Here is a 26,860-nt window from a genome sequence, read left to right on the forward strand (position 1 = left end):
TTCTTATTGTATCAAGGATACATACTATCAACAGAATTTATTATTAATTTTATTATTAATGTTAACTTCAATCATATAACTAAGGAAATATTCTTCACTGTAAAATTACATTTTCTCCCTTCCCATACTTACTAGTTGGAAGCAAGTCACTAAAAGTTGTCCAGCTCAGGGGGTGGACAGTAAGCTCCACCCCTTTGAGCAGGGAGTATTTAAATCATTTAAGATTCTGCATCAGAGTTATCTCTTTTTTCTCTACTTACTAAATCTTATTTAAATTGCTGTGGACTCAGGGATATCTATTTTATAAATACTACATATTTTGTTGCTCAAATTGTTCCAGATTTGGCCACTGTGAGCTCCTTCATGTTAGCTGTATCTCTTTGTCAGGCTCCTATCTTTATATAACACTATAAGGTGCTCCAGGCTAACCTTGTAAGTTCTCTACTCTGTCCTAAAATCAGCCATTTCTCCAAGGAGCCTTGCTTCATTTTATTGGAGAATGGTATAGGAAAACATGATTTGGGTGCTAGATATATTAGGTGCCACTGGAGTTTTGTTGCTTCTAGATTCTCTCAGTTGACAGAACTAGAAAATAGAAGGATATCTACTATCATGAGTTACAAACACATCTATCCATCTGCATTTATGTTATGCTAATCTGGAATAAGATAACTGTGAGTTTGTTTACAACTCCAACATCACATGGGATTTCTGCTAAGCCTACCCTGTTGGAAATGCCCATTTTATAGTAATTCTCTCAAAATGCATTTTGTGGTACTATGAAAAAGAATCTCCAATAGTAGCTGATTAATTAATTAATCTTAATATATTAGAAAATATAAGTACTAGTATAGAGGCCAGAGACATATAAGCATCTTTAAGTAGGTTCCCTTATCAAATAGAATGGTCTATTCTTGAATTTGTATGCAGGGACATCATATCTTATAGAAAAATAAAGTACATTGCCAAACTATTCTTCTCAAGGTGGACATTAAATCAATTGAGGTCAAATGAACATGGTCACCTGTAAAATTTTGAGCCATTTAAGCCAATCACAAAATGTAGAATGAAACTAGATTGCTATCTCTCATCCTGCACAAAATCAATTCAAAATGAACCTAATACTCAAGAATCACCCAGAAACTACACATCTACTAGAAGAAAACGGGGAAACACTCCAACATATAGACACAGGCAGTGACTTCCTCAATGGGATTCCTAAAGCTCAGGAAATAATAGCCAGAATTAATATATGGTGATGTATCAAATTTCAAAACTTCATGCTCAGCAAAGGAAATAATAATGTGAATGAATGGGAGAAAATCATTCCCATAAACTCTTCCAACAGAGGATTAATATCCATAATATATATAGAGGACTCAAAAAACTTATCAAAAACAAATAATCCAATGAATAAGTGGGCAAATAAACTATGCAGTCAAATGGCCAAATATATGGAAAAAAAATTCAACGTCTTTAGTAATCAGGGAAATGCAAATCAAAAGTACACTGAGATTTCATGTTATTCCAGTTAGCATGGCAATCAAGAATATGAATAACAAATGCTTGTGAAGATGCAGGAAAATAGGAACTCTTATACATTGTTTAAGAAAATGTATTAGTACAGCAACTATGGAAATAAGTATAAATATTCATTAAAAGACTAGGAATGGAGACACCATATAATCCAGTTATAAACTCTTGGTATTTATCCAAAAGAATTAAAGTCAGCATACTATAGTGACATATGCATACCCATATATATAGTAGTCAAATTTGCAATAGTTGAGTTATGGAACCAATCTAGGTGTCTGTCAATAGATGATTGACGATAGAAAATGGGGTATATACACACAATGAAATTTTTACCAGGCCCAAAAGAACAAAACTATGTCATTTGCAAGAAAATGGATAACTAGATGGCATCATGTTAGGCCAAAAACAAACAAACAAGAAAAGTTTGACTCAACAAGAGTCATATGTCTTCTCTCATGTGGAATCTAGAGGGGAAAATAGGATAAAAGAAATCTTGAGATAATAAAAAGGAAACTAATAGGGTAGAGAAAGTATATCCAGGGGAGGGAGATGGGAAAGACCAGGGGAGGTATGGAAATGAAATTGAATGAATTATATCATGTGCATGTATGAATGTGTCATAATCTCACTGATGAAATTAAATACAAACATTGTGTGATTGACTTAAAGGGCTCAAAAATTTACAGGTGACCATGATTATTTGACCTCAGTTGACTAAGTTGAATGTCCACCGTGAGAAGGATAGTTTTGCAATGTTCTTTATTTTGCTGCAAGGTATTATGTTTCATCAGGGACTTCTTGATTTCTTAACTTTCTCCACCCGCAAGATAATTTTATCAAGTAAAACCTAAAATATTCTTTCCATTTCACTAACCATTCATCCTCTGTAGAATTAATTTATATTAATAATATTTTATTTAATTTCCACTAATATTTAAGTATATGCATATGGTTTATTGTATATGCATATGCCACATTGTTTTATACTTTTGTCTACAAACATTATATTTTATTTTTATACTGATTTGAAAAATGTCTGCCAAAACTTTTCATAGATGCCTAGTTTATTTGACTAGGGAAATATTTTTTTAATTTTTAATTAAAAAATTGTATTGGTGCACAATTTTACGTAATAGTGGGATTATGACACATTCATACATCCACGTGATATAATTCATTCAATTTCATTCCCATAGCTCCACTGGCCTTCCCCATCTCCCTCTCCTCGATCTCCTTTCTCGACCCCATTTATTTAAAAAGTCTAACTTTTCTCCAATGTATGTTTTTCATGCCTTTGTCAAGTATCAGACAACTGTATCTGTGGGTTCTCTGTCTTCTTTTAATGTAATGGTCTATTTATGCCAATATAATGCTGTTTTTGTTACTATAACTCTATAGCATAATTTTGAAATTGTGTATTGCGATGCTTCTAGCATTGTTCTTTTTACTCAGGATTGCTTTGGCTTCTGGGCCTTTTGTTCCTCTCTATAAATTTTAGGACAGTTTTCTTTTTTTTTTTAAGAATGTCATTAGTGTTTTGATGTGGATTACATTAAATCTGTAGATTACTTTGGTAATATGACCATTTTAACAATATTAGTTCTGCCTATCCATGAAAATGGGAGGGTTTCTATTTTCTAGTGTCTTATATTTTTTTTTCTTATGTTCTGTAATTTTCATTATAGAAGTCTTTCACCTTTTTGGTTAGATTTATTCATAAATATTGAAGCTATTATAAATGGAATTGTTTTCCTGGTTACTTTTTCAGTGAATTTGTTATTGGTATATATATAAATACTACTGATTTCTATGTGATGATCTTGTATCCTGCTAATATTTTACTAAATTGTTTCTAGAAGCCTTCATATCTTCCAAAAACAAGTAATTTGACTTTTTCCTTTATTATTTGTATACTTTTTAAATTTTTTTATTTATATGACAGCAGAATGCATTATAATCCATATTACACATATAGAGCACAAATTTTCTTTTTTTTTTTTTGCTGGTAGAATTCTTGGTAGATTTTTTTTTTTTGAATATTTTTTTTTTATTGTTGGTCGTTCAAAACATTACATAGTTCCTCATACATCATATTTCACAGTTTGATTCAAATGAGTTATGAACTCCCAATTTTATCCCGTATACAGATTGCTGTATCACATCAGTTACCCTTCCATTGATTGACATATTGCCTTTCTAGTGTCTGATGTATTCTGCTGTCTGTATTATTCTCTACTATCCCCCATCCCCTCCCCTCCCCTCCCCTTTTCTTTCTCTACCCCTTCTACTGTAAATCACTTCTTCCATTTGAATTATCTTGTCTTACCCCTCCTTTCCTCTTATATGTCATTTTGTATAACCCTGAGGATCGCCTTCCATTTCCATGCGATTCCCCTTCTCGTTTCCTTTCCCTCCCACCTCTCAACCCTGTTAATGAAAATCTTCGTCTCAAGCTCTTCGTCCCTACCCTGTCCTTGTTTCCTCCCCTTATATCAGAGGAGTCATTTGGTATTTGTTTTTTAAAGATTGACTAGCTTCACTTAGCATAATCTGCTCTAATGCCATCCATTTCCCTCCAAATTCTATGATTTTGTCATTTTTAAATGCAGAGTAATACTCCATTGTGTATAAATGCCACATTTTTTTAATCCATTCATCTATTGAAGGGCATCTAGGCTGATTCCACAATCTTAGAGCACAAATTTTCATATCTCTGTTTGTATACAAAGTATATTCACACCAATTCGTGTCTTAATACATGTACTTCTGATAATAATGTCCATCACATTCCACCATCATTTCTAACCCCAGATCCTCTCCTTTGTCCTCCCACCCCTCTGCCCTATCTAGAGTTTGTCTATTCCTCCCATGCTCCCCCTCCCTACCCCACTATGAATCAGCCTCCTTATATCAGAGAAAACATTCGGCATTTGGTTTTTGTGGATTGGCCAACTTCACCTAGCCAATCTAACTTTACTTAGCATTATCTTCTCTAACTCCATCCATTTATCTGCAAATGCCATGATTTTTTTCTCTTTTATTGCTGAGTAATATTTCATTATGTATATATGCCACATTTTTTTATCCATTCATCTATTGAAGGGTATCTAGGATGGTTCTACAGTTTAGCTATTTGTGAATTGTGCTGCTATAAACATTGATGTGGCTGTGTCCCTGTAGTATGTTGTTTTTAAGTCCTTGGATATAGATCAAGGAGATCTTGGTAATTCCCAATTTTCCAAGAAATCTCCTTACTGCTTTCCATATTGGCTGCACCAATTTGCAGTCCCACCAGTAGTGTATGAGTGTACCTTTCTCCCCACATTCTTACTAACAAATATTGTTGTTTGTATGCATAGCTGCCATTCAGACTGGAGTGAGATGAAATCTTAGAGTGGTTTTGATTTGCATTTCCCTAATTGCTAGAGATGATGAACATTTTTTCATGTATTTGTTGATTGATTATACTTTATCTTCTGAGAAGTGTCTCTTCAGGTCCTTGGCCCATTTATTGATTGGGTTATTTGTTTTTTTGGGGGTTTTTTTTGGTGTGTGTGTGTGTTTAGCTTTTTGAGTTCTTATATACCCTAGAGATTAGTGCTCTATCTGATGTGTGAGGGGTAAAGATTTGCTCCCAAGATGTAGGCTCTCTATTTACCTCATAGATTGTTTCTTTTGCTGAGAAGAAACTTTTTAGTTTGAGTCCATCCCATTTATTGATTCTTGATTTTAATTCTTGTGCCACAGGAGTTCTTATTAAGGAAATTGGAGCCTAATCACACATGATGGAGATTAGGGCCTACTTTTTCTTCTAATAGACTCAGGGTCTCAAGTTGTATTCCTAAATCCTTGATCCATTTTGAGTTGAGGTTTGTGCATGGTGAGAGATAAGGGTTTAATTTCATTTTGTTGCATATGGATTTCCAGTTTTCCCAGCACCATTTGTTGAAGAGGTTATCTTTCCTCCAATGCATGTTCTTGGCAACTTTGTCTAATATAAGATAATTGTAGTTTTGTGGGTTAGTCTCTCTCTGTATCCTCTATTCTGTACCATTAGTCTACTAGTCTGTTTTGGTGCGAATACCAAGCTATTTTTGTTACTATTGCTCTGTAGTATAGTTTAAGGTCTGGTATAGTGATGCCACCTGCTTCACTCTTCCTGCTGATATTGCTTTAGCTATTCTGGATCTCTTATTTTTCCAGATGATTCATGTTTGTTTTTTCTATTTCTCTGAGGAATGTCATTGGAATTTTGATCAGAATTGCATTAAATCTGTATAGTGCTTTTGGTAGGATGGTCAATTTGATAATATTAATTCTGCCTACCCAAGAGCAAGGTAGATTTTTCCATCTTCTAAGGTCTTCTTTGATTTTTTTCTATAGGGTTCTGTAATTTTCATTATATACAGTTTTCACCTCTTTGGTAAAGTTGAATCCCAAGTATTTTTTTTTTGAGCTATTGTAAATGGGGTAATTTTCTTCATTTCCTTTTCTGAGGATTTGTCACTGATGTACAGAAATGCCTTTGATTTATGGGAGTTGATTTTATATCCTGCTACTTTGCTGAATTCATTTACTAGTTCTAGGAGTTTTCTGGTGGAACTTTTAGGGTCTTCCAGGTAAAGAATCATATCATCAGCAAATAGTGCTAATTTGAATTCTTGTTTTCTTATGTGTCTCCCTTTAATTTTTTTCGTGTAATTGCTCTTCCCAGTGTTTCAAGAACTATGTTAAATAGAAGTGGAGAAAGAGGGCATCCCTGTCTTGTTCTAGTTTTTACAGGGAATGCCTTCAATTTTTCTCCATTTAGAATTATGTTGGCCTGGGGCTTAGCATAGATAGCCTTTATGAGGTTGAGATATATTATTGTTGTCTCTGATTTTTCTAGTATTTTGAACATGAAGGGGTGCTGTATTTTGTCAAATGCTTTTTCTGAGTCTATTGACATGATCATATGATTCTTATATTTAATTCTCTTGATGTGAATTACATTTATTATTGATTATGAATTACATTTATTTATTTCTGTATGTTGAACCAACCTTGCAACCCTGGGATGAATCCCACTTGATCATAGTGCATGATCTTTTTGATATGTTTTTATATTTGATTTGCCAGAATTTTATTGAGAATTTTTGCGTCTAGGTTTAGTATAGATATTGGCTGAAGTTTTATTTTTTTGATGTCTTTGCCTGGTTTTAGAATTGGGGCAATATTGGCCTCATAGGATGAGTTTAGAAGTGCTACATCTTTTTTCTGTTTCCTGAAATAAATTGAAGAGTATTGGTCTTAGTTCTTCTTTAAAGTTCTTGTAGAACTCAGCTACGTATTCATCTGGTCAGGGCTTTTCTTGATTGGTAGACTTCTGATGGCATCTTCTATTTCGTTGCTTGAAATTGATCTGTTTAAATTGTGTATATCATCCTAATTCAATTTGGGCAAATAATATGATTCTAGAAATTTGTCAATGTCTTTGATATTTTCTATTTTATTGGAGTACAAGTTTTCAAAATACTTTCTAATTATCTTCTGTTTTTCTGTAGTGTCTGTCATGATATTTCCTTTTTCATGATGTATGTTAGTAATTTAAGTTTTCTCTATCCTTCTCTTTGTTAGCATGGCTAAGGGTCTGTCAATTTTATTTATTTTTTCAAAGAACCAACTTTTTGTTCTGTCAATTTTTTTTCAATTGTTTCTTTTGTTTTAATTTCATTGATTTCAACTCTGATTTTAATAATTTTCTGTCTTTTACTGCTTTTGGTGTTGATTTGTTCTTCTTTTTCTAGGGCTTTGAGATGTAATTTTAAGTCATTTATTTGTTAACTTTTTCTTCTTTTAAGGAATGAACTCCATGCAATGAATTTTCCTCTTAGAACTGCTTTCTTAGTGTCCCAGAGATTTCGATATGTTGTATCTGTGTTCTCATTCACCTCTAAAAAGTTTTTCTAATTTCCTCCTTGATGTCTCCTGCAACCCATTGTTCATTCAGTAGCATATTATTTAGTCTCCATGTGTTGTATTTTATTTCTTATTTTATTATTGATTTCTAATTCCATTCTATTATGATCTGATAGGATGCAGGGTAGTATCTCTACTTTTTTATATTTGTTGAGTTGCTTTGTAGCATAATATATGGTCTATTTTGGAGAAGGCTCAATGTGCTGTTGAGAAGAAAGTGTATTCTCTCACTGAAGGATGAAATATTCTATATGTCAGTTAAGTCTAAGATATTGATTGTATTATTGAGTTCTATAGTTTCTTTGTTCAGTTTTTGTTTAGAAGATCTATCTAGTGATGAAAGAGGTATGTTAAAGTCAACCAAAATTATTGTGTTGTGGTCTATTTAACTCTTGAACTTGAAGAGTTTGTTTATTTGAACATAGATGCTCCATTTGGGGGGCATATAATTTATAATTGTTAAATCTTATTGGTGTATGGTTCCTTTGTGCAGTGTTTAGTGTCCTTCTTTATCCCTTTTGATTGACTTTAGCTTGAAGTCTACTTTATTTGATATGAGGATGGAAACCTCTGCTTGCTTCTGTAGTCCATGTGAGTGGTATGATTTTTCCCAACCCTTCACCTTCAATCTGTGGATGTCTTTTCCTATGAGATGAGTCTCTTGGAGGCAGCATATTGTTTGGTCATCGTCATCTTCTTTTTCTTTTTTAATCCAATCTGCTAGCCTATGTCTTTGGATTGGTGAATTTAGGCCATTAACATTCAGGTTTATTATTGAGACATGATTTGTACTTCCAGCCATTTTTTGTTTATGTTTTGGTATTTAACATGACTTGATTTCTTCTCTGATTAGATTTTCCGTTAGTGTAATACCTCTCTCTGATGATTTTCATCATTGTTTTTCATTTCCTCATTGTAGAATATTTTCATTTCCTCTTCAAGGATGTTCTGTAGTATAGCCTTTCTAGTTGTATATTCTTTTAACCTTTATTTATCATGGAAGGCTTTTATTTCATCATCAAATCTAAAGTTAAATTTGTTGGATATAAGATTCTTGGTTGGCATCCATTTTCTTTCAGAGCTTAGTATATATTGTTCCATGATCTCCTGGCTTCTGGGTTGAAAAATATGCTGAGATACGAAGTGGTCTCCCCCAAATGTGATCTGATTCCTCTCTCTTGTGGCTTTTAAGATTCTATCCTTATTCTGTATGCTAGGCATTTTTGTTATAATGTGACTTTGTTGTAGATCTGTTGTAATTTTGTATATTTGTTGTCCTGTAAGCCTCTTGTATTTGGTTTTCCAATTCATTCTTCATGCTTGAGAAATTTTCTGATAATATCGCATTGGAGATACTGTGTATTCCTTTAATTTGAAACTCTGTGCCTTCCTTTATCCTAATAACTCCTAGATTTGGTCTTTTGTTGCTAGCCATGATTCTTGGATATTCTGTTCCTAGGTTCTTACTATCTTCACTGTGTAGTCAACTTTATTTTCCAGATTGTATACTTTGTCTTCATTATCTGATGTTCTTTCTTCCAAGTGATATAGTCTGTTGGTTAGGCTTTCTATTGAGTTTTTTATTTGGTTTATTGTATCCTTCATTTCAAGGATTTCTGACTTTTTTTTCAGACTATCTCTTTCTTGAAGTAATCTTTTGCTACTTGTGTTTGCTCTCTTACCTCTTTGTTGGAGTCATCATTTTTTGCCTATATTTGCTCATTTAGGTCATTCTTTAATTCACAGATCATTTTAATTATGAACCTGGTTTTTTGGGGGCACTTTCCTCCCTTGTTTTTTCATGTTGAATATGTGTCTTCCTTTCTCACAATGTGGATCTGAGATACTACAGTTTCTACCCTATATTCTTGTAGTACTTGTGCAGATTATCTGTACCACACCTTGATGTTGGGCTTCTAGACCCTGCTGGTGTCCCTCAATGTATGCTACTGCTACTAATAAGGTGGTGTGACAATAGGCAAGGTAACTTGAGATAGTATTTGAGGTACCCCAAGATGGATGCAATGTCTTATAGAGATGGGGTTGAAAGGGTGGGCCTCACACTCTCTTTGGGATGCTTGCTCTGAGATGCAGCTGCTTCTAGGCTCTGTCTGTTGTCAAAAAGCTAGGGGCTGCTGCATAGAGAAAGCTATGGCAATGACTGCAGTGTCCCAAAATGGAAGTGGGTTAGGCTTAGGCTCCCAGGTTGGGGTAGGGTGCAAACTGGAACCTACCCTGGATCTGGGTCCCACAAGTTGGTATAGGAGGATCTGGACTGGGCCTGACCTCCTGCATTAGTCTGCTGGTTGGAAGGAGTGGTCTTGTGCTGGAGGCTGGGCCCTGGCAGGTGTCTGAAGGTGGAAGGATGGACCCGGGCCAACTGTGAGCCTGGGTTCCATGCTAAGACATCTTTTATTTGTATACTTTTTATCTCTTTCTCTTGTCTAGTTGCTGTGGCTAAAATTCAAGCATTATTTTGAATAGCAGTAGTGAGAGTGGACATCCATATCTCCTTCCTGACTTTAAAGGAAATGTTTTCAGTTTTTCCGCATTCAATATGATATTGGCTTTGGGTTTGTCATATATAGCCTTTATGATGCTAAAGTTCTTTCTATCCTTAGTTTCTTCAGTGTTTTTAACACAATTGGATGTTGAGTTTTGTGGAAGGATTTTTCCGAATCAAAATGATCATGTGACTTTTGTTCTTGGTTCTAATTATGTGGGATATTTATTTGCATACATCAAACCATCCTTGCATCTCTGGAATGAAAGCAGCTTGATCATGATGTATAATCTTTGAAATGTGTTGTTGAGTTGAATTTGATAATGTTATTAAGGACTTTTGCATCAGTGTTCATCAAGGGTATAGGTTTGTAGTTTTCTTTCTGTTAGGTCCCTAGGCCAAAGTAATTCCATTTTGAAAATCAGAACCTTCCCACCTAGGTATTACCTTCTGGTAAGGCCCACCCCGAAAGAGTCACAACAGAAACCACAGCAAAGACATCAAGTAACAATCATCGGACCAGATGGGTTATTGTTAAACTACTCCATTGTATTTGACTATGTAGATAAGAAGTTTTTCCAGAAGCCTGCTGTGCCTTGCAAAAGGGCAGCCTGGCAGATATTCTCTGTCAATAAACCTTTGTTTAAACTCAGAGATGTGTCTTTTGTGGATATTGTGCCACCTACCGTAACACTTTTCTTGAGGAATCCTTATCTAGTTTTGATATTAAAGTGATATTGGCTTCATAGAATGAATTTGAAAGTGTTCCATTTTCTATTTCATGGAATAATTTGAGAAGCATTGGAATTCTTTAAAGGTCTGGTAGAATTTAGCTGAGAATCCATCAGTCCTGGGCATTTATATGTTGGAAAGCTTTTTTATTACTCCTTCAATCTTATTATTTGTTATTGATATATTTAGGTATTATATTTTCTCTTGGTTTAATTTTGGTAGGTTGTATCTAAAAATATCTCTATTCTATATTTTCCAATTTATTGGAATGTTTTCAAAATAGTCCATACTATTCCCCTGTATTTCAGTGATGTCTGTAGTAATATCTCCTTTTTCATGTCCAATTTTATTAATTTGGGTCTTTCCTTTGATAAAGGAGATTGATAGTTTAGCTAAAGGTTTATCTTTTTAAAGAACCCACTCTTCATTGTTCCTTTTTATTTTTTTTTTGTTGCCATTTCATTAACTTCAACTTTGATCTTTATTCATTCTTTTCTGGTTTGCGATTGGTTTATTATTTTTCAACATCTTGAGGTGCATTATTAGGTTATTTATTTGGGATAATTTTGCCTTTTTTTCCATGTGGGCATTCATACCTGTAAATTTTCCTCTTAGAACTGCCTCACTGTGTCAGAGATTCTGGTATGTTGTGTTTCTATTCTTGGGTGAGCAAATTTTAAAATTTTTAAATTCTCCCTGATTTCTTTGACATATTCACTCAAAAGTATATTGTTCCATCTCATGTGTTTATATAGTTTATGTAGTTTTTAAATTGCTGTTAATTTTTAATTTCATTCCATTATGATATTATAAGATGCAAGGAATTATAAATTTTTTCATACTTGCTAAGATTTTCTTCATGATATAAAATATGATCTTTTTTGGAGAAAGTTTCATGAGCAGATGAAAAGAAAGTGTGTTAATTCTGTAGATGTCTGTTAAGTCACCTATAGTATGTTTTAATTCTATATTATCTTAGGTGATTCATACAAAATAGTAATCTATTGGTAAGAGAAGTATATTGAAATCACCTAGTATTATTGTATTGGAATTTATATGAGCTTTTATGTTAAATAGTATTTGTTTTCATGTAGTTAGATGCACAGATATTTAGGAGTATAAATATTAAATACCATTTTATATTTATTTAATTCTCTTCAGTATGTAGTGACTTTCTTTGTTTCATCTAATTTTGGCTTGAAGTTTGTTGGATAAGAGTGCTACTCATGCTTGCTTTTGAGCTTCAGTTGTATGAAATATGATTTTCATCCTTTCACTTTTAGCATATAATATCTTTGCTTCTGAGATGTGTTTCTTACAGGCAACATATAGTTGGGTCTTATTTTTAATCCATTCTACCTGTCTTTTAATTGGAGAACTGAGACCATTTACATTTAGTGTAATTATAAAGAGATTTATTACTTCTTGATGTTTTTTGATCTATTTCTAATGTTTGATTTGATCCTAGTTATCACTTGCTTTTCTACACTTCCAATGGGATTTATTCTTTCCTGAACTCTATTGGTTGTTTTTTATTTTCTTTCATATGTAGGATTCCTTTACGTATACTCTGCAATGCTGACTTAGTAGTTACGCATTCCTTTAGTTTATGCTTATCTTGGAAGGTTTTCATTTTCTCACCAATTTCAAAGGATCTTGTTTGGCAGTTATTTTCTTTCAGGGATTGAAGTATGTCACTCTAATCCCTCTGGAACTTCAGGGTTTCTGTTGAGAAATGTGCTACTATTCTGATTGGTATTCCCCTGAATATAACCTGGCACTTCTCTCTCATAGCTTTTGAATTTTTTTCCTTGATATGGATTTTTGGTATTTTAATTATAATGTGTCATGGAGAGTTTCTTTTCTGGTCTTGTCTATTTGAGGGACTAAATGAAAAATATGGAACACTTCACAAATTTCCGTGTCATCCTTGTGCAGAGGCCATGCTAATCTTCTCTGTCATTCCAACTTTAGTACATGTGCTGCCAAAGAGAGCATGAAAATGACCTTTTAAAGCTAATCTTTGAAGTATATGGATTTTTACATCAAAAGTGTCTTAATATTCTGGTATAGCAAAGTGATAAGTCACACTCATACCCTGCCTTGTGGAAACTTGTCAGCTGATTCCTTCATGGATTTCTCTGACTCATCTTCATCAACTTTATGTACATTCTTGGTTCTACTCCCTATTGAAGGGGGCATCTAAGTATCCAAATACATTGAAAAGGGAAGTTTTCCAAAAGAGAGAAGGCTTTTGGGGAGATATGCAAAATCCAAGAGTGATATAGATGACAATTTTACTGACAGTTGCCTGGCACCAGGCTAGCTGACATTGTTGAGTAGTACTCCAAAGACACTGAGAACTGACAGCAACATTGAACCATTGCCCATGTAGCTTCCCTGCCATTGGCTACTGTTAGAATTAGTTCTCAAACTTGAGCATACACCAAAATCACCTGGAAGATTTTCTGATTAAGTCTTACGTGGAGCCTGAAAATATGTATTTCTAACATTCTCACCAATTATATTATTCCATGCTTTGGGAAAACTCATGTTCTCACCTTGCTAACTCCACATGAGTCTTTTTTGCCCATGTGGGTCTCTTAATATATTGTAGGGACTAAATTCACTTTGCACTTATATATTGGAATCTTTTTGTTTTAAAATCAGAAACTCTTTCAACTTCTGTGATTCAGTATGGTTCTTTTTTCAATTGACACATGTCCCATTGTTGGGTTGGGGATAAGACTCTAAGGACATAAGAGATGAAATTGGATTACATGAAAGTGAAAAGAGGATGGAGCAGTTCATCAATTGATACCTTGAGCTATTTATTATCTCATTATTGGAAAAATTTCAGGCTTTGTTGCCTAATAATGTGTACATTGCTGTGATACATGCTTTTTACATGGTATTCTTTACAAAAACTCAAGGATATTTGACTCTGCACATAAAATTTAACTAGAAATTGAGGTCTACATTATCATCTGTACCATGGTTTTAAAATTATTTTAAAAGAGAATACTATCTCCTATATGGAAAACTTCAGGAGTAACTTTAAGAACTAAGTTCTGGAATAGGGATGTAGCTCAATGGTATAGTGTATGCCTCGCATGTGCAAGACCCAGGATTTGATCCTCAGCAAACCCCACTACACCCACAAAAAATAAAAGCAAAATAAGTTTCTTCACTACCAAGTAATAATTTAGAGGGGTGACTTTGAAAATAAAGTTTAATCCTTCCATTAGAGTGCATGATAGATAATAACGATGATAATGGCTTCCATTATGAAGGCATTACCATCTGCAAGTTACTTGCCAAGCACTTTATTGGAGTCAGCTCCCTTAATAAAGGCATCTTGAAATACATGACTGAGTCAAACTCGTCATGCAGGGAATCAAAATGAGCATGGTTATGACTAGAGAGAAGATGCCTACATATATTAAGAAATATCTCCTTTGAATAAAGTGTGATGAAAGTTGATTTCAATAACTTTACTTTTCCTAAAGACAGTTTTGACACAATGGAAAAATTAATCTCAAGCACAAGCAACAATGTTTCTCGCAGTTAAGGGATTTTTTTCCTCAGATATTTCTTCAGCTGGAGATCTTGATATGGCCAATTAATGGATGTTGTTGAAGATTTTTGTGTGTCTTTTGGAAATCTATCAAAAAAGTGTGCCAACCTCAAGTTTACAGTTAAAGTAACTTTCACAAATTTGATGCCCATATCACCAGCACTCAGATCAGAAATCAAAATATCACCACTCCCTACCAGTCCTCCTATTGCTCCTCTTTATAGTCACTCTCCTAGAAATAATCAGTGCCCTGATTTCTGACACCACAGGGGAGTTTTGCCTATCTTGGAACTGATAATATTGTTGTGAAATTAAAATATTTTAATTTTTTTATTTTTCCTTAAGACTAAAAATAGTCTTTGGTGATATTTAATAAGGGCTCCAGTTTTATGGACAAAAGGAGGAGACAAGATACGCAATACCTCAGGTAGATCAGGAGTAGTGGAGTAGTTTGTGTGGCAGGGAGACCACACTGAGCACCTAGGGAGGGTTGGGTATTACCTGGCTAAAATGTGCAGTGCCTATTGATAGGACTGAAGGGGTTTAGAACAAAATACAAAAGTGTGTTTTCACATTAACTTTTGCTCTTTCTCCAGAAAAGGTAATCCACGCTCTTGGACTGTTGTTGCTGGGGACCATGATAGAACCCTAAAGGAATCAACTGAGCAGGTGGGTAGTTTTTTTTAAAGGTCATTCCATCCGCCTTCAAAAGGATGTCATTGTGCCATCAAAAACCTTTAGCTAAAATATGGTTATTTATGAATGTTCTAATGCCCCTTTACACTCATAATGTATACCTGTTTTTAAAGGTGCATTTTGAGATGAAATTTTAATTTGAGAATTGGGTGAGGCAGGTCAGGAAGCACAGATCCGGGTTGATTGATTGTGCACAGGTCTGCAGAGTTTTGTTTATCCAGGATCATCAATCCTCAGAATGTGGTTCATTGCCTCCCATAAATTATAAACCAAGATTACCCTTTTAGAATTAGTACAAAATCTTTTTCATTGCTGATGTATGGACATGAAGAGATTCAAGATTTATTTGGGACCATTATGCAAGGAAGTAGCTTGACTCTTTGATTTTCTTATCTTGTAATTGCTTACCCGCCCTTGAAACAGGTGAGAAGGGCCAAACACATCATAGTGCATGAAGACTTTGATATAGTAACCTATGACTCTGATATTGCTCTAATACAATTGAGCTCTCCTCTGGAATACAACTCAGTGGTGAGACCAGTATGTCTCCCACATAGCATGGAACCTCTGTTTTCCTCTGAGATCTGTACTGTGACTGGATGGGGAAGCACTAGTAAAGGTGGGTACTTAACATCTAGCAGCACTATTTATGAGAGTGTAATTTTTAAAAATATGTTATGCAAATATCAAGCAGTATTTGCTTTAGCCTCTCTTCCTTCTGAAAGGAAATAATGTTTTACTTACTTGTAATAGCTCAGTAAGTGATTAGAGAATGAGCAGTCTTAAATTTTTCCTTCTGAGTTATTTAAATAGATTAGATCAGGGGTCAGACCTCTGAAAAGGGCCAGATAAGTCTTTTAGGCTCTGCAGGCCATGTGGTCTCTGTCAGGACTACTCAATTCTACCAGTGTAAGCTGAAGACAATACATGCCACATTAGGAATGGCCATGTTCCAACAGCACTTCATTTATGAAATTTAAAACATGGTATGCATATATGATTGAGTATTTTTTAGATTTTTTTCCAACCATCTAAAAATGTGAAAAATATTCTTAATTCATGGATTATATAAAATATGCCCAGGGTCTGTTGGTATATGACCCAGAATTGATCCTTGGTTGGGTATGCTGACCCTTAGGCTAGATTATAAGGTTCTTAAAGCCATAGTAAACACAGAAAGCTCTGAATAGATTGATGTTTGCTTTCTGCTTCTTTTACTGTATGAGATTATTTTATTTTCATTCCATTTGTGTCATTTGCAATAGAGAAGAGTTATCTTTTATTCCTAATGGTATTCTTGTTCACAGCTTACTATGTTACCTATAGCCAAATTGCATTTCATAAAATCTTCACAACTATCATAGCAAATTTTATCATTCTCATTTTCCAAATGAGGCTGTGGCCCTATGTTTTAAGTAATTTTGTAAGATCCCAAGACTATTAAACATCAAAGCTAGGACTTAAGGTCAGCATGGCTCAGCTTATAATCATTCCTTGAATGGCTTCTCATTATATTTAGAAAAAAATCTAAACATTAGCTTAGTTTGGAAATCTCTGATTTGGTCTCCACTTAACTCTCCAACATCATTTCCTCCTTTTGTCCCCTTGTTTGTTAATCTTCTGATACCATGGCCTTCTGTCTTAAATGTCAAAATTGTCCTGCCTTCTAAAGATCTGCACTTTCTTTCTCTCCACTTGGAACACTCTATTGCAGTTTTTGCAGAGTTGCTCTTCATCATTCCATTCTCAAATGAAACGTCAGTCTCCTTCTTGGGCCACACTGCTGCAGCAAGACTACCCTTCCATCCTTCCTTGCTACCTAGTTTTATCATCTCAATGCTCTTGAACATTCTTGGCATTATTTTTTGTAATCATTTTCTACAACTCACCCATTAGTATCAGAGATACAGCTTGGAAGCAGATCTGTCATTCACCACTCTCTCCTCAGGGGCTAGAAGTTAACTGGGATATACTAAGCTTCAGTGTATATCTGTTGACTGGCTTCAAAGTCCTTAAATAAACATACCTAACTCATTTCAAACTTTTTCAATTCTATGACCACTGGACGAATGAGCCATTGTTAGTCTTATAAAATATAATTCATTCTTTGCATCCAAAAGGAGGGAATGAAGTTTTAATTTTGAAATAAGGCCAGCCACACTGATGAGAGGATAGTTCCTGAAAAGGAGTATTAGTGCATTCAAAGGGACATAAGATTTACAGTCGGACCTAGGATTGAGTCCTAATTCTGTTCTGTAAAAACTATATGATCACATTTTCAGATGTTGGGTTTTACAATTGTGAGATCAGTATGATTAACCTACCTCACAATGTTGTTGTATTATGGAGTTAGAGTTTAATATAAAGTTTTACATAAATGGGAAATTATTTTTGTTTTGCTTCAAAAGATACAGGATACATAGCACTAAACTTTTAAAAATAGCCATAAATCTAGAATAAGTCACATAGAATACACTAACATAGGGCTGGGGATGTGGCTCAAGCGGTAGCGCGCTCGCCTGGCATGCGTGCGGCCCGGGTTCGATCCTCAGCACCACATACCAACAAAGATGTTGTGTCCACCGAGAACTGAAAAGAATAAATATTAAAAAATTCTCTCTCTCTCTCTCTCTCTCTGTCTCTCTCTCTCTCTCTCTCTCTCTCTCTCTCACTCTCTCTTTAAAAAAAAAAATACACTAACATAGGTTTGCCCAAGTATGAGAAGAAACTTCTCATTAGTTCATCATTAGTGCCTTCTAACATTGAAGATGAGATTGGGCTTTAGCAATAGTAGAGGAAAAGAATCTGATTTTGATTTCCCTAGATCATCATATAAGCATATCTGTTCATATACTTATAAGTGTATATTTATATAATATAGTTATATTTATAAGTATATTTATGTAAATCATATATAGTACAATTCACATCTTCCTGAGTTTTTCTTTTTGATTTTGTTTTCTTTTTTTTGGTGTTAAGAATTGAACCCAGGGTTCTGCACATGCTGAGCACACACTTTATCACTGAACTACACCCCCAGTTCCTCTGAATTCTTATGCGGCACTATTTGATACGATAAAACTTAAACTGGAAATAAGCTAGGCAAAAAGTTATTCTCCCAGTGGCCTCCCCTTTACAAAGATGCCACATGGGGAAATGAAGACATGCTGCATGAAACACTTGTATTCTCCCACCCCCAATATTCTCTATCTGCTCAGGAAAAATAGAAAGGCTACAGTTATGTAGGTACAGAGCAAGTCTGAACTTAATATTTCTTTGGCGTCACTTTCTGCTTACTTCATCATCAAACCCTCTCTTTCTGAATCTGTTTCTTCGGTAGACAGTGGCCTAGCCAGTCGCTTACAGCAGATTCAAGTGCCTGTGTTAGAAAGAGCGGTCTGCGAACGCACTTATTATTCTGCTCATCCAGGAGGGATCACAGACAGGATGATCTGTGCTGGCTCTGCTGTATCTGGAAGGAAAGATTTCTGCCAGGTGAGAGCATTCTGACTTTGCACAGGAAGACAGAAAGTTTGGCACCTACTTGGAGTCTCCTTAGGCAGGAGGAAAACTGTTGAAGGCATAAGCATCCAACTTCTTACCACATCCCTGCACAAAGGCCAGGAGGGGTGCAGGAAGATCTGTTACTTAATCCTAACAGCCTGCAATGTCAGTGGTAGAAAGCAGCCATACAACCAGAATGGCCAGTACATGAGAAGGGAGAGTATGGCAGGACCACTAACCAGGCCTGAAAGTGGGGGAAATGTGTGCGTATACATTTAGGGTTTGGGGAACAGGTGATGAGTGAATAAGGTTTCAAATTAGTATATCCTACTTAGAACTTTAAAAGTTTTATTGTTTTATTATTAATCTTCTATATTTTAATTTTTTATATATGACAGCAGAATGCATTACAATTCGTATTACATATATAGAGCACAATTTTTCGTATCTCTGGTTGTATAAATAGTATATTCACACCAATTCGTGTCTTCATACCTGTACTTTGGATAATAATGATCATCACATTCCACCATCATTAATTACCCCAAGCCCCCTCCCTTCCCCTCCAGCCCTCTAAATTTTTAATTGTAGATTAAAATAATCACTAAGAGGAAAATAAGAACCTAATGGTAAAAATGGTTTTCATATTCAGTGAAAAATCACAAGTCTCTTTTCAGTGAGATTATAGAAGCACCAAGCTATACAGATCTATATATGCATGCCACTGGCAAGTTCAGGATCAGCTAAGAAAAAAGAAGCATATGGATGAATACTTTGAGGAATACCGGCTTCAATATTCATAAAGTGCCACAGTCTGGCTGGGCACAATCAGGAGCCACTTGTCAAAAGAAACTAACTTTATTTTTAGAACTACACACACCAAACAGAACAGCTCCTCAAGAAAAACCCTCAGAGCCCAACTGCCACCACCGGCTTCCCACAAGCCTCTCCCCCAACCACAAGCCTCTCCACCTCCCACAATCCTCCTACTCTTGAGGCCCATCGGCTGGATCGCATGGGCGGAGCCAAAAAAGTCCCCCAATGAGCAGCTCCGTGGTCTGAAAGGGCAGGGAAACAGCCCAATGAGCATCACCGCAGAGGAGCCAATCAGCTAGATGTTGCTGATGATAAAGTCAACTAATAAATGTGACTTTAGATACATCACCTCTGAAGAGTTGCTGATACTCGGCATGCCCACCTTTAAACCCTAGTCTGGATTTGGGGGGGTAGCCATGCTTGAAGGAAATTTTGTGTCTGTAGGTTAGGCAGATATTTCTCCAGATTTAACACTCATACTGGTCTATGGTAAAGAGGGAAGAAAAATGAATCTGTTCTTCTCTGCTTCTTTATAACCCTCCCCACTACTACCACCAGCAATCAGTCAAAATCATAAACAAATGAATGTCACTTCTATGGGGAGAAGCTACTGGGCATTCATCAAGGTGGAAGTCCTTCCATATGAAAATATGGAGAGAAAAGGAAGGAACACCCCCTCCCCGCACTTAACAGGTACTCTCATGGTGTTCATCACCACTTAAATTCTGTTTGTGTTGCTTATCTTAATTCTCAATACCCAGAAGCAGATCCTAAGATGAGTATTCAAGTCTAATGGTCTATTTCAGGAAGTGTAGACATCACAGGGAAGAAAGTAAGAAGGTACAAGGAAGGGAAGGCAGCCAATCAAGGATGAGCACTTACACCAGCTTACACAGGGAGGGACTAAGCCTTATCCTGCAGGGAAACTGTGCAGTGATGTAGACCATACATGGTATATTCATCTCATCTGAGGGGTGAGGAAACTGGGGGATTTACATACTACTTCCCCAAAGTCACAGTTTTAGGGCTGTCTGGAAGGAAGCCATTAATTCCTCATCATTTCCCATACTTCTGGGTGGCCTGAGCATTGAGGGTGGAGAGTGGGAAAGAGCCTCTGGCACAAAGCCAGGACTTGTGTGGGGAGATCTGAGGAACCTGGGAAGGGTACTCCCACTATAGCACATAACTGTTCACATTAAACAATAAAATAGAAAAGAACTCTGAATTAATGTGTTCATTCTTCTCCTTGGTGTATTGAGATATTTAGGAATGGACTGTCTGTTTGAATCAAGGAAATCCCAAATGGCTTTATTGTCTGTCATATGTGACAGCATCTAACATTAAGAGACATGCTTATTTTGTGTCAAGAAAGCAAAATAAAAAAAATGAGATAGGTTTAAAGTGGTCCATGTCACAGGTGACCCAAATATCATCATGTCATTTGGCACCTATTATTTAAGCTTCATTCAACTGTCACTTAGTCTGCAGCATGACCAAATTTACTGCCAACATGAAGAAAGAAAAATAGGAGTTGAGATTCTATTAAATATAGCCAGCTATCTTTACAGTAGACACTTGGCTACTGAAGGGTGACTTTAGAAACTCACTTTGATCAAATGGACTCTAATATTTCTATCATGAATGATTTTTACCCTCCTGTGTATGCTCAGAAGTAATGATCCTACTAATGTAATTTCTCATTTAGGAAGGTAAAACTAACAGTGTCAGAACATAGAGACTTGGGGCTTTCAGATATGCAATGCAGAATCCTGTTCTTTGCTCACTGGATTTCAAAATTTTTATTTCAAGTTGTTTTGACCTATAAAGCAATAGATGTGTATCTTCACAAAGTGATACATGTCCTGCTCCTGCTTTCTAAATTTGTTTCATATTTTTCCTTGATAACCGTTTAAGCCACACTGATTATCTTCTAACCTCCCAAATTCCCAAGTCTTGGTTATCTCAGGGCCTTAATCTAGACTTATCTTCTATATAAAATGCTATTTATTCCTCTAGTCTTTCTTTCTTTCTTTTTTAATTGGATATTGAACTCAGAAGGACTTAACCACTGAGCCACATTTAGAGACAGGGGTCTTGCTAAGTTGCTTAGGGCCTCAGTAAATTGCTGAGGCTGGCTTTGAACTTGTGATCCTCCTGCCTCAGCCTCCCGAGTCACAGGGATTACAGGTATGCTCCACCGTGCCCACCTCCTCCATTAATAATACCACTGTTTCTTCCAAATCTTCATTTTTGCTTATTTAATTTAAACAAAGCAAATATTTGGGGAAGATTGACTCTTTCATCTGAGTTTTTGATGCAGATTTCTCTTGTAAAATGTGTTCCCTCTAATCCTAAAACCAAAGTAGCAATATTTAACAGTAAATAAGAAAAATTCTGTTTTCAAATTCTGTTCCTTCCTGTATATATGCATATACATACATGTACATGTAAGGACACATATATACCTACCTTTATTCTCTACCATTCACTCTGAATATTTCCTTTATAGCTGCTGTTGCCATCTTATTTGTTCATATTCTATCTTGCTCAGTGTGCCTGGCTCACTGTAGGCACTGAATAATTTTTAAATAAAAAGTATCACTTGTTTATGGAATGTGCTAGGCCTTATGATAGATACTATCAGCGAAAGATAAATTAGATAAGTTCCCTAAATCATGGAATGTTTGTAGCTGCCTGAAAAATTAAAAGTGTTAGTGGTGAAGAATGAATGATTAAAAACAACACCTAACTGGACACATCAGACCATTTTGAAACTGGAAGGGTGTCGTAAGGCTTAATTTTTTTCATAAAGTAAAATTATACTAAGAAAATGTTAATTGTTCTACATTAAACTAGGGGCTCTCCTTATTTCTAATTTAGGGAAGTTTCCTTCTGGGAAGTTTTTCACATAAAATAAACAGATCTCAAATATGTACCTTCAGCTCAAATTCAATTAAATGCAAGAATCAGTTTGGCACTAAATATATTTGGTCCAGTCCCTTTCTGAAAAAGGACTGACTAAAAATATGAAAAAAAATGTGTTAAAATAAAAATCTCGTGTTTTAAGGCTTGTTTTTGATGCATCTAATAGAACTTCATCATAAGAAAACATTTATTATGAGACAGGCACTATACAATGTCCCCTGGAATACAAAGATGAATAAGGCTTGAAGGCTTGAATACTGTGTTTTTACTAACTGGTGATGTCATTTATAGAAGGCCCTGCTGAGGGGACTGGGAAGATTTAGAAACTGTGTTTTCTAACTTTTTGAACTAGGCTTTGTCTTGACCCTGGAATCAAATGATTTTTTAAAAATTTTCAATTTCTCATTCTTTGGGTTGTACATGATGTAGAATTACATTGATGTGCAATCATATATGCACATAGATAGTAATGCCTGATTCATTCTGCGATCTTTCCTATTCCCATTCACCTTTGTCTAATCCGAAGTACTTCTATTCTTCCCTAATCCGTGCTTATGTGAATTAACATCCACATATCACAGAAAACATTTGGCTTTTGGTTTTTAGGGATTGGCTTATTTCACTTAGCATGATATTCTCCAGTTTCATCCATTTGCCAATAAATGCCATAATTTCATTCTTGATTGCTGAGTAATATTAATATTCCATTGATTTTTATCTGTTCCCTTTTAAAATGGGAAAAATACAAATTTACAATTAAGGCATAAAAATTGAAAAGGAGCAAGTCATTTTAAAAAATCAAATACATTATGAACAAATTATTGGTCATTCCTGTTCTAAAATGTGAAAGCAGGAACTTCAGAATAAAGTGGTTTTCTGGAACATTTTTTCTTATTTCAGGGAGACTCTGGTGGGCCATTAGTGTGTAGACATGAAAATAGCCCCTTTGTCCTCTATGGCATTGTCAGTTGGGGAGCTGGCTGCATCCAGCCATGGAAGCCAGGTGTATTTGCCAGGGTAAGGGTCTTCTTGGACTGGATCCAATCCAAAATCAAGGGTAAGTTTTTTTAATGTAATTTTTTATTTATATATGACAGAAGAATGCATTACAATTCTTATTATATAGAGAGAGCACAATTTTTTATATCTCTGGTTGTATACATAGTATATTCACACCAATTTGTGTCTTCGTACATGTACTTTGGATAGTAATAATCATCACATGTCACCATCATTAATTACCCTATGCCCTCTCCCTTCCCCTCCAACCCCTCTTACATATTATAAAACAATGCCTCTTTCTTATAAGTACTGCATGCTAACCCATTGTGCCACTGGAGTTCTAAGCCTCTTTCTTTAGGGTAGGTTTGGGATTGTCAAGTATGGTATAAATGAGTATTAGAGAAAAGAATCATATTTCATTTAGTTTATAAACATATTAAAATGCAAGATTCTATAATAACTTCCCCCTTTGTCAAAATTGAGTAAAACTGACTTTTCCTAAGGCTGCTTTAATTCTAGATTTGCATTTTCTTTTAATAGTAGCTGCTTTGGGAATGAGTACATTTTGTCCTTAGGCTTTCATCTTTATTTTTAATGTATTATCCCCCAATGCAGGTATTACTTCACTTAAAAAAAATAAAAGCAAAACCTTAAGAAAACAATTGCCAATATCCACACTTCCAACAGACAGTGCCTCTGGGCCAGGTAATATGTGTATACATTATCTCATTAATATATCCAGAAAGAATTGAGCAAAAAGCATTATAAACCTGGATTCACTAATTTTTCTTTGGAATGCCACAAACTCTGTAGTTTCTTTCTAGTTGGTAGGAGCCACATTGTTTGGGGATGTTTTCCATCCCACTTTATAGTGGTTGCAGGTGATAAATCTTGTAGTTGTGAATAAGTGCTTGAATTTGGGGGAATTGCATAGGATTATTTTAAACTCTGAGACATTTACTCCTACCGTTTAAAGGTCCTTAGACTTCCAGATATCTTTCTTAGTAAAGACTGTATATAAGATTAACAAAATTGGCATCAGAATCTCTCTTGGGCTGTATATATGGCTCAGTGGTAGAGTACTTGCCTACTGTGTGTGAGGCCCTGGGTTTGATCTGAGCACTTCGAATAAAAATGATGATGATGATGATGATGATAATACTCTTAATGCTCCTACAATTGCCATTGTATGTTTGCTACTAGGATTTTTTGTTTTAATCAAAAGTTAACAGTAATCAGAGAATTAGAAGTCTGTAACAGACTTGCATGAAAGTTCTGGGATACTATAGTCTTTTTCACCACCTCTGCCCGACCTCCACATGCACTCCTCCCAAGATGACAACTAGTAGGAGTTGGAAGAAAGTTGAAGAGGATGCAAGACAGAGAAGGTAGAATTGTTAGAGGGCTGCCTTGAGTAGAAGAAAGGGGCTGGGACTTACTGCTTAAAAGGAAGGGTAGTATTGGATAGAAGCAAAGTTCATACAGAGTTGTTGGATGAAAGGCTGAATATTTAGGCAGTGATGCAGGTATGCTGGTGTATGGGTGCTTGCGGAAATTCTTTTCTGATTGCTTCTATTTTCTCAGCAGATGATAGAAGGATCTATGTAAGAGGGTTTGATTAATTTTAAGAGAAAACAGCAAGTATGAAGTTTTTCTTTAGAAAAATGATAGTGTTTGGGCTAGAAAGGCGTGGTAGGGTTGCTGAGCAGCAGGACCCTCCCCAAGGTGAATGATCATGAATTTAGGGAGAGACTTCCCAGTTAGCCTGGATGTATGTTTTCCTCTGAAGACACTGAGGTAGACTCAGAGTGGGTGGAGATTATATCATAATGAAGCTTCCCAAGTATATGAGAATGTAACGTGTGTGAAGAAGTGATTAAAATGATCATTGAAATTTTTAAAAAGTATTTTTAGTTGTAGACGGACACAATATCTTTTTATTTTTATGTGGCGCTGAGGATCGAACCCAGTGCCTCACATGTACTAGGAAAATGCTCTATCACTGAGCCACAACCTCAGCTCTGAAATTTAAGATGGGTAAAGAATGAAATATGGATGAGAGATGGGTTTAGGATAAACGAGAGATAAATTACAAATCTCAAAGGTAGAGTATTGGGTGTGGGAGCTGGAAAGATGGAAGATTTTGGTTCAAGAGAGTGATACTTTTTTTAAACTTATTTTTTGACCCAAAATGTTAAGATTTTATTTACAATGCATGTTTGTGGTACAGAAAGTAAAAATGCTGTTATAATTTTGGTATAACTGGTAGCCACGGATGGTTGACTCGCCAATCACAGCTATCCATGCTACAGCAAGTCTTACCCCCCCCAAAAAACCATAACAATGCTTACAATTTTGTTGGGGCAAAGTCCTTAGGCTTGGTGGATTACCAAGAGGCACTAAAAGGAGGAAGGCAGAATGTCACAGGAACTTCTTTGGCTCTTTGGATGGGTGGGTGTCCAGGGGTTTGTATCACAGCTACCATTTTTTGAAACATCTATCAAATCCATATGCAGTCCAATCTATACTGAACAGTTCTGGTTTTGCAGTTTATCTGGGGTCTTAATCATCTTCTCCTTCATCATCTGTTTCTCTTTTCACCTTTCTCACTTTCTTCCTCTTCATCCTCATCTTCATCTTTACCTACTACTCCCTCATGCCTAAATTCTTCCTCCCCACTGACTTCGTCTTTATTATCTTCCCCTTCTACATTTTCATCTTCATCAAGCTCTTCCTCCTCATCCTTCTCCTTTTCCTCATCTTCATCCTCCTTGTCTTCATCCACATCATCCACCTCCACATCTGAGTGGGGTCCTTCTCTGTCATCTTTGTTATAGCCTTCCAGGTAGGTGGACAGGGGCAAGAGCCTGAACGCACTTGTGGAAGGCTTGGAGTTATTGCTATTGACCAAGTCTCTAGAGGCTGACCATTGGGATGAATGGCCAACATCAGGTGGAAGATGAGTTCATTGTAGGAAAATTGAGGAATTGGGAAGCTTCACTGCTGGAACCATTGTCTACATAGCTATTGAAATCACCAAGAAGTATGACAAAAGTAATGTTGGAGCAAATAAGCACTAAATAATATAGGAATGAGGAGGAGTGACCCAGGAGCATTTGTCTGGCAATATAGGAGTCAAAGAATGAATGCTTGGAGGGACGCTGATTTGAATTAAAAGTAAATCTAGAATGAAGGCCGAGATGGAGAGAAGACACGGGTCCAAAGTCTTGAAATCTTTAGTTTCAATGATCTGAGTTAAATGAATGATGCCAATGACTACCTAAGTTAATACCTAGAAAATACTTAGAAAGGTGGGGAGGGGGATCTGACTCATGATAAAGGTCATTAAGCTGTGGTGATGGTTGGCCACAACACCAATGTATTATTTGAGTTCCATTCAGGCTATTAAAAAATGAACGTTAAAGTAAAGAAGGGGGCTGGGGTTGTGACTCAGTGGTAGAGTGCTTGCCTAGCACACGTGAGGCACTGGGTTCAATACTAAGCACCACATAAAAATGAAATAAAGATTGTGTGCCCACCTACAACTAAAAAATAAATATTAAAAAATGTAAAAAGATATTTCTATGTATGCACAGAAATGCTTATGCATG

General features: G+C 35.7%; 1 protein-coding gene and 1 non-coding gene across 2 annotated transcripts in view; one reads left to right on the top strand and one right to left on the bottom strand.

The window, feature by feature from the left end:
* The window catches only part of Ovch1 (ovochymase 1), a 57,035-nt gene that overhangs the window by 25,436 nt on the left and 4,739 nt on the right, over nt 1-26,860 (top strand). Inside the window, 5 exon segments of the mRNA XM_077799071.1 lie at nt 14,903-14,975; nt 15,426-15,621; nt 18,343-18,497; nt 23,148-23,304; nt 23,865-23,963. Of these exon segments, the coding sequence (XP_077655197.1) occupies nt 14,903-14,975; nt 15,426-15,621; nt 18,343-18,497; nt 23,148-23,304; nt 23,865-23,963 (680 nt within the window).
* Nucleotides 12,623-12,727, bottom strand: LOC113175577 (U6 spliceosomal RNA). The gene has a single exon (XR_003299993.1). It is a non-coding gene; the product is annotated as a U6 spliceosomal RNA (small nuclear RNA).

This window comes from Urocitellus parryii, chromosome 5, assembly GCF_045843805.1.
Source record: "Urocitellus parryii isolate mUroPar1 chromosome 5, mUroPar1.hap1, whole genome shotgun sequence".
Classification (NCBI taxonomy): Eukaryota; Metazoa; Chordata; class Mammalia; order Rodentia; family Sciuridae; genus Urocitellus; species Urocitellus parryii.